The sequence below is a fragment of the Ruditapes philippinarum genome, unplaced genomic scaffold (assembly GCF_026571515.1).
Source record: "Ruditapes philippinarum isolate M1 unplaced genomic scaffold, ASM2657151v2 ctg700_1_1_1_1, whole genome shotgun sequence".
Classification (NCBI taxonomy): domain Eukaryota; kingdom Metazoa; phylum Mollusca; class Bivalvia; order Venerida; family Veneridae; genus Ruditapes; species Ruditapes philippinarum.
The window spans coordinates 137,172-146,790 of NW_026855624.1; the positions used below are offsets into that span (position 1 = coordinate 137,172).

The 9,619-nt window shown below is 31.3% G+C and overlaps 1 protein-coding gene across 1 annotated transcript; it reads right to left on the reverse strand.

Annotated features, from left to right (window-relative positions):
* Positions 1-1,419: 1,419 nt before the first annotated feature.
* On the reverse strand, positions 1,420-9,382 carry LOC132743944 (uncharacterized). Its single transcript, XM_060732544.1, has 3 exons — positions 9,166-9,382; positions 8,332-8,627; positions 1,420-2,831 (listed from the first exon to the last, which is right to left on the reverse strand). Exons 2-3 carry the CDS (start codon positions 8,602-8,604, stop codon positions 2,544-2,546), a joined length of 561 nt encoding a protein of 186 aa, XP_060588527.1. The 5' UTR covers positions 8,605-8,627; positions 9,166-9,382; the 3' UTR covers positions 1,420-2,543.
* Between the last annotated feature and the right edge of the window lie 237 nt (positions 9,383-9,619).

Below are 9,619 nucleotides of genomic sequence, written 5' to 3' on the forward strand. Positions count from 1 at the left end.
AGCAAAGTAATTTATGCGTGTGTGAAATACTGATTTTTTTCTGTCTTTTTGTGAAACCGGATATAAATAGATATAACCGAATTGTAAATAAAGTGGAATCCTCCTTTCCCCGCCCCCCCCCAAAAAAAAACAAACAAAAAAAAACAAACAAAAAAACAACAAAAAAACAACAACAACAACAAATCAACAGCAACAAAAAAAAACCAAAAAACAAACAAACAACAAATAAACAAAAAATGTGAACATGAAGTCAAGTTTTGTTTGAGCGACACATAGGGAAAAGATAAATAAATTAGACTACAATGAAACGAAACGTTTATTCGAAAATATTGATATCATTTTTTTTAATAGAGGCATGGTCAAATGATCTTTGTAACTGTTGAAATTTTGATTATAATTATATTTGAAAATTCACAGAAAAAAATCTAAATGTTCAAAAAGTGACAGAGGTGGTTTAATAATGTATGTTCATTATAAAATAAAGCAAGCTTTTGGTGTAAGAATATCATATTGCAGATGCTGTGAAGAAAATAACAAGGACAAATAAATACTAATATATGCGTAAATATGCAATGCAGCAGCGTGATAGACAATGTTTTATGTCGAATTGATTTTAAGCAATTTATTTCACATTTTGAAATAACAGACCCAAATCGTTTGACTGATCATTGCTATGTGCACTTTACCTTAAAATCTTGTAAAAGACATGAAAATGAAGACAAAACTGAAAATGATTATTCTGATATACCTTACAGTTATAAATGGGTAAACAGGATTAGGAAATGTACACATTCATGTTGTTTAAGTAGTAATAGTGCTATGAATGTATACTGAACCAAAAAAGAAACTTTTGCAAAGTATGTGCCAGTTGTTCAAGGGTACCACTTAGATGTACACACTTATATACATGTAGTAGCTTGTAAAACTCGTTTTGTTTGCAAAATCGGTCAGCTAATCCCCGTATAAAAGCCCGATATGTTTATTCAACGTAAAAATCGAGTTTCAAAAGGATTGAAAAACTGTACTAACATATCTACATTCAAGCTTCGAGAAAGTTTCTTTTTTGTTTCAGTATATTTGTAAATATTTGTCAAAATGTTGATGACGCTGTAAATAGTCATGAAACAGATCATCTTTGAACACTTTCTGTAATATTTTGCAAGATGTATGTAATCTATTATTTAAAAGAAATGTTACAAATAACATTAACTCTAACATAAGAAAAAAGTAAGAAACATAGTGATGATGATCGTAAGATTAAAAATTTAAAGAAATATTTTACATGTCTGAACATTTGAAGAAATGTAAATGCAAGGGTTAAAATTGTATCAGTTCTTTGTAATAAAAAATCAGGAAAATGAAACTTTTATATGATAAGGAGCAAACACACATGTTAGAAAATGCTAGGACTTGTAATGCTAGGTTATATTGAAAAATGTAAAAAAAAAGATACTGTATCTAATGAAAATAATCATTGTAAGTTAACCACAAGAGATTTCAAAACATATTTTCAATTTGTAAATAATCCAGAGCCGATAAAGTTGTTTTTATTTTAACAATATATACCTAAAATAAGAACAAAATATCATATTCTCTGAACTTAATGTTCCTTTCCACGTGTACATGTTGGCTGTTCTTTTAAATATGAATTTCGAAAGACTTTTTAGACAAGCATTGAATTCGTTGTATTCAGTTGAAAAAGAGCTGATAAGAATTCCTCGCAAGTCAGATAAACATAAACTGAATCTGTTTGATAAAGATATTTTACAAATTCTATACCATGCCTCGCAAGTCTTGATATTGACTGGTTGTCATGTGTTAGAACATATACATCTTAAATATTGTAAGAAATTGTTAAAAGACAAACATAATGCTGCAATATGGTAATGTGGTTATGCTGTTCATATTAAACGCAAATTCAGTCTCAATACGTGTTAAAAGTATGTTGTATTTGTACAACGACCTTGATATAATGTTTCTATATGTGCGCGGCGTGCGTGTGTATACCATGTAATCATGGGTATATTGCTCACCTGTATTTTGTAATAAAATCTAAAACATCAATGAAACAAGCACTTATCATATTAAGTAATAAAATGATATGTTACATAAACAAAAATATAAGAAGATTGTCGATTGTACTTAGAAACAAATCTTTTATAAAGTTTATGAATAACAATACAAAATGCAAGAATAACTGGGTTTAAATGATAAAAAAATAACCATCGATATTAAGATTACGACCAATATCTGGATCAGCTGTAAAGTGTGCATTTACCAGTAATATTAATGTAATTGTAAAATAGTAAAACAACAACAACAACAACAACAAAAACAAAACAGAAACATGCGTTTGCAAGCTCGCTTTTATTAGTGTAATATTGAAGATTAAAGCTATAGCAATTTGAGAATTGTACAGTTTTGAATTTGTATCCTTAAGTCTAAATGAACACAGGGCCAGCAGCACTTTTTCAGCGAATCGATAAAACCAAACTAGAAAAATAGTGTTAGGATATATCGAAAATAAAACCTCTACAAATATATTAACACTTTTTCTTATTTATCCTCTCCGGGTGAATTCGTTTATCAATCCAGGTAGGTTCCTTTCCTGGAGAGGCCCAAGCATAATAAGGTCCGAACAGCAACACGAGTACGCCCACGTGTACGATGGACAAGGAAACTATTACTTCTGCAACATCAAGATATTGTCCAAGATAGTACGCCATACATATATGGACCACAATATCAAATGTGACACCAATAATTGAGTCGAGTTCCCAACGTGTTCTGAGATCGCTTTTAAACCAGTCTAATGAGCTCCATGTAACAATCTTAAAATACAAAAATATGACTTCCCTGAAGCTGCTTTTTAGGAACAGCCCATTTGAGGATCCAATTTCAAAATACAAACACTGAGCTACAATCAGTATAGAGCCGGGTAAACTGCACTGATGTGCAAGCTGGTTTGACTTTATACAAATGGCAAAGCCTAATCACATTTTGGTTCCAGCAAGTAGTAAATAGTTAAAAAGATAAAAATGATAAAGTAAGAATTTAAATCAATAAAATAGATAATAAATCAACACCTAAAATAACCGTTAAGCTGTCGTATAAATCAGGCAATAAATCAATAGAATACTGGTTCGAGCTTTGAATATAATTAGTGCAAAATACGGTCAAAGAACATCAACAACTTCTTTCGCCAATTAAAAAAGGTGTTGCCAAGTTATTCCTCTTTACAATTTGAAGACGGCGAATGTTACGAATAATGTTACCTTGTAAAATTCAATTCTTAAATTAAAACATATAAATGTTTAAAATTCAAGCATCTGTACCGTTTTAAAAACAGGTACAAATTCAACAAAACTTGTTACATAATGATGATTATTCAAAGCGACAGATTTTAATAAATGTTGTCATACGAACATGTTCTGCTTCCTATCAGCATGGACCAGTTGCTCAATCTTTGTATTTTGATTTTAAAATCATCACATACTCGAGTGGACTGTTCTAAGTGTAAAGTGGATCCTTTTTGGTAACCTGGGATAATCAGTATTATTTAAAAAGATAAATGACTATAATACTACATTTTTTTTCAAATTCAAATGAGTAATTATAGCACGATTTTCCTAAATACAAAAAACTAACAACATGTATTGTTTGATTTTATTAACCTGTCAATTCCATATTCATTATACGGTCAATGCACAGAATATATTAATATTCGATAAATGTTCGGTAAATTCCGTGAGAGGTACGCAGTAAGATGTGATTAAATCCATCTAGTTTCGATGAATTAGTTACACTAACCATTATAGCGAAATAGGGTAAACCACGGGTATAGACAAAAATGTTTTTCATGTAGTAAGATTGAGACAATGTATATCCAGTTTTTTTGTTTTTTTTTCTTCTTATTCATAATTATTTTCAAAATTTTTGAAGTTATGGGTGTTCTGTTTTAATATGTTTTGCACTCTTTTGTATATATTATATTTTTGTATATAAGTGATACTAAAAGTTCATTCGGATTATAATAAATAAATGTAATTTCAGTGCCGTAAAATACAATGCAAAATGTGACAATTCAGTGTTTTTTAGTTGTTTCATATCCGTATGACAATTTTGCAAGCGCTTGGCCATATTCTTTAAAATATACCTTAAAAAAAACCCGAACAAGTTTAAAAAGAATGTCAAAAGAAGTGATCGAACCTCGGACCTCTCATACATCAGGTAATCACGTTAACCGACTGTGCTTTTGCGGATGTTACGAGAACCTACATTAAGCTAGTGGAAGTTTTCCAAACGTTAATGATATACTCCATATTAATTCTCGTAAAATAAACGGACAAACCCGAAGTGGGATTGAATATTTAAATGAGTGCTATAATGTATTCATTATTGACAGGTCAATAAAATCAGACTTTAAATAAGTAGAATAGATCACTTACATATGTAATCATCCCGGAAATAACCGACCGCAAATTTTGTTATATAGATGTTATTTGTTTGTAGTTGTTGTTAAATACGGAATAAAGCTACATATAACACAAAAACAAACACATTTTCTTTTACTTGATTCTTAATTACGAGTTTAAATCACATTTCTTCAAAATAATCTTAGATATTAAAATCTGTTTGCCCAAATGACATCCTGAATTCCAGACGGCTTTCTCATGAAAACATGAAGACTGTAGCTCAAAAAATGAGTTCACAACTGATCATTAGCTTGCGATTATATAATTTACTATCAACAAAATTCATGAATGATTGATAAAATAAACAATTCTATAAGACGAAATAGTTACACCATGGGTTTAAACAATTAATATTCTTTGTGAAACTGAGCAGGGTAATTTATTCTCTTTCTAAACGTACCGATATTTTAAAGTACATCACGTTAATCAAACTTTAAGTTGAAATCACGTTGAAAGGAAAAAATAGCACAATCATACGCCTTGCAAGAAATTATATTTTCACCTTCGTCACTTACTACTCTTAAAAATATTCGTACATTATATAGTGAACATGGTGAAAGCCTGATAAACCGTTTCTGATGGAAATCATTACATACATGTAAAAAAATCCATTTTAGAGATGTTTTACCCATTTTAAAAAAAATGCCAGCCTCATCGCAGAAAACCCTGTAAATCCAAGTGACGTAACTCTTTCTGTAACTCTTTCTGTGACTTCCTAAAGACACGTTTAATTCTTTTTCTAATAACCTGACTGATTTTTATTGATTAATGATATTTAAATAGGTGTAAGCCAACCTTACGTAAAAAGCACATTTAAGTAGAATGTCAAAGCTAAATCATACACAGAGGCCAATGTTTATGATCTCGCTCCTAATTTCTAATACTTTCACCTTTGCGTCTACTAAACAGCCAGTTCGATCTTGCAATAAAGCATTCAATGCAATTAATTGTGGTCCCAAATCGCCATTTGGTTTAAACAAATTTATTTTTAGTTCGATTGTGTTGAAAGCTATAAGCTTATTGAAACACTCTCGAATCCGTCCCTGGAGCCAACCAGTACTAAGCAATGAATGTAAAGTTTCTTGCTCAAGGAAACCACTGTTGTACAGCGTCCACCGGATATAGCCCCTAAAAACACCGAAAACGAAAGTAGAAAGCTGTACACTGAGTACACCTAAGGTAATGTTTTAACTTATTTCTTCATCATAACTTCATCGATTTTTCCAAACTAAACAATTTTGTGAAGCTAAATGGTTCTTGTTTCAGAGCAATATTTGCTTTTGTCTGCAAATTGAATACTTTGTGTTATCTTGGCGATAAAATGTAGCGTATTTGTTGATATGTGCGAACGATGTTGATATTTACCACTAAATCAAGCTCAAAACGCATTTGCTGTATCAAAATTTGCCATTTAACACAAACTATAGTCCTCCCTCTACTTATATTTTGAGTTTACACCCTTCAACTCGATCTGCTTTTAACAAAATTTGCAAAAAACGGCCTTGCCTTGGGTACAGAGTCTAGCAAAGAAAACAAATTTAAGTGAACGGGGTATGTAGTTTAATGTACAGGGTTTAGTAGATGTGTACGGTGTCTAGCAGTCAAATATTTTTAAAGTATAGTCTTTTATATTATTTTTAATTGGAAATAATCTCATTTCAGACTAAACATGGGTAGATTAGAGGACGATACAGAGGTATTTGGTAAATAATTTAACTTTTTTTGTGTTTTGAGCCTAACAGTATAGCTGCGTTTAATTTGTATTGTCATGCCATCAGCTGAATAGTGTCTGTCGGTATTTATGAGACATGTTGAAGAGTCTTCTGACCAACTCGCTGAATGGGAATGGTCCGAATGGGGATTTATATATATACATGTATAACTAGCATACACATAAGACATGAGGTTGATAATTGATCAGACAATTAAAAGATTCTGCACGAGTGTCATTTTCTACAAAACGGCATTAGCACTGTCTTCTATAAAACAGTTTTAGCCGCCTTATATAATCTATTAATCGACTCAAAAGATACCGGTAATAATATGCCGAATAGACTCTTTAAATGTTTCATATCACTCTGCATTGGTAACGCATTGTTGAATTGAAAACATAAAAAACCATTATTATTATCATCATCTTCATCATTGAATAGTCATCTTTATCATTATAATTTTTAGAAAAAGCAGCAACAGAAGCGGCAACATTGTATTTATTAAACAATATCGAAATCACAAGTGAGGCCACCCGAGTTTGACTGCAAAAAATTATGAAAGACTTTATAGCCACAAAAGTTAAATCTAATGATTAACCTTACTAATCAAGGCGGATATTTTATCAAAGCTCATTAACATATGTTTGTTTTTCAATGAAGTCTTAAGACCAGTGAAATAATAACCCAATATAACAAGTTTAGATCAAGCATAACCCAAACATGGTTTGAAATTGTTTAAGACAAATTATAGAATTTGCTGTACATAATGTGCTACCTCTATGGAATGAAATTGTGGTCTTTTGAGTTTTACGATTTCCTTATTAACTTTTAGGCACGAATAAAAAGTGGTATAGCAGGACGGAAACTGTTTACTGCAATTAATATACATGTTGCGCAACATGTTTACAATTTAAACATTTTCATCTTTTATAAAATTAATATCATTCACTTCACAATCCCTGCTCCCGACATTAATCGTTATTTCTTCATCAGCGTACGTGTATATGCTCTGGTACTGAATTTATTTTACAGAAAATGACATTCGTTTTCCTACTACACCCCGTACAATCGCTAACAGTTTTCCATCTACACCCCGTACACATCCGTGCTAGACTCTGTACACAAGGCAAGGTCGTTTTTCGCAAATTTTGTTAAAAGCAGCCCAAGTTGAAGGGTGAAAACTCAAATATAAGTAGAGGGATGGCTATAGTTTGTATTAGCGGCGGAATTCGATACAGCAAATGCGTTTTGGGCTGGTTTTAGTGGTAAATATCAACATCGTTCGCAAATGCAACAAATACGCTACAATTCATCACCAATTTAACAAAAAGTATTCAATTTGCAGACAAAAGCAAATATTGCTCTAAAACAAGAACCATTTAGCTTCACAAAATTGTTTAGTTTGGAAAAATCAATAAAGTTATGATGAAGAAATAAGTTAAAATATTATCTTGGGTGTACTCAGTGTGAAGCTTTCTACTTTCGTTTTCGTTGTTTTAGGGGCTATATACGGTGGACGCTGTACAACAGTGAAACAACGGCTTGCCCCTGACAAGGTTTGAACCCACGCGGTTAGCAATCCTTAGATTACTAGTCCGACTCGTTAACCACTCGGCCACGCCGCCATATAAATATCCATTTAATGAATCACCATTTAATATCGATATTCTTCTTTATAAACTTCTTTTGTTTAACAAGATGAAAAAAACCCATTGATGCAAAATAATTTTCACGGATAAATCAGTAACTGACTGAAAATTATAAAGTAAAAGATGGCTCTAAAACAGAGATTTGATGTTAAAATTCACACTATCTTCTTAACAATCCATTTCCATTTTATAAGGAAATAAACATGCCATTTAAATTCTGTTGACAACGTGCTGCGAACTATTAAGGTTTTATACAGCCATCATAAATTCCGCTTCTCTCTTTGTTTTATAAAATGGTCATATGATATACCATTTTATGTAGATCTAAAGTAATAAACTAAGTGCAAAATTTCAGATAAATTGCTCACTACATTTTTCAACAAATATTATAAATAACCCATAATTGGTTAAATCGGTCAACGAATAGCACACCCCCTCCACCCTAAAAAGAATCTTTTCATCTGGTTACGTCTGTAAACTTCCTGTAATATTTACCTTTCTTGTGACCCAATTCTTCTCCCAGAAGATGAAGTAGAATGCATGTGAAATTACTTGACAAGCAGCTAGCCATTTTAATTTCCCCGTAAACAGCATGGATGATGAAAATACGGTGAGAAGCTCGACCAAAAAGTAGTACCTAATTCGGACCAAATCCTTCCGCGGAAGTAACCGCACTCGAAACAAAATCAGTGTATGACCGCATATATGAAAGCACTCTAGTGTAAACAAGAAAAATGCTATAAACGTCTGTAGAAAACTTCCCAACATTGTGTCCGTCTGTTCGTTATTTACTGAAAGAAAAAATCTGAAATAAGTGCGATCCTATTTAAGTCTTTATCGCAATCTGCCTCAGCAGTCAACAGGTTGATGTCACCAATTAAAAATGTTATTGTAGCTATAAGCTTAAGCTTAATGCCCGTTATCATAAAGTTATCTTATCTAAGTCTCATATTATATGTAATCTAGACGAAGACAATGTACAGCCAATATAAATAAGATAAATCAACATAACTCCAATAGTGTCAGTTTTTATTCTTAATACATAAACTTTATAAAATATTTAAATATAAAAAACACCAAATTCAAAAGTAACCTTTCGATCGCGGTCAACATCATTGAAATAAATAAATATAGTTATCAATAAATGCATCGCATAAATCTAGATTACTTTCTTTATCACCGGAGTAATATACGTTATTTTGGACATGGAATAAATTTTAAATATATAATTTAAAGTTATCAAACCGGGAATATGGTTTACCTTGCATTATGTTAAGTCTATCTTTTAATTCACAGCAGGAAATTATGCATGCATTTAATAACACTTACCGCTCCCTATATGATATCCTTAACATGAGTAATCCTTATTTGATCTATTGGTTATTGAAATATTTGGATATAAACTGAACATTAATTTAATAAAACAAACACTTCTTAAAAACTACATCTTCTTACGATTTAAATATTTCTATCATTAACTATACTATAGTAACTTAAATCTATGAAAGCAATAATGGTTTTGATATCGGTAACTATCCACATATAGATGGAGATGTACTTAATGCAATATCATATGGAGTATATTTTTCTTAGTAAATTAGATTTGCTCGGGCGTGCAGTCGTATAAATAATTTGAATGAACGCAAGTTGGTTTTATTTCAGGCAAACTACTTAACGTTATCATACATTACGGAAATATTTCACAAAGTTATTAATTAAAATTTAACTGTACCTCATGCATCATATGGGGTAAATATTTCTTAGTATATTAGATTTGCGCGGG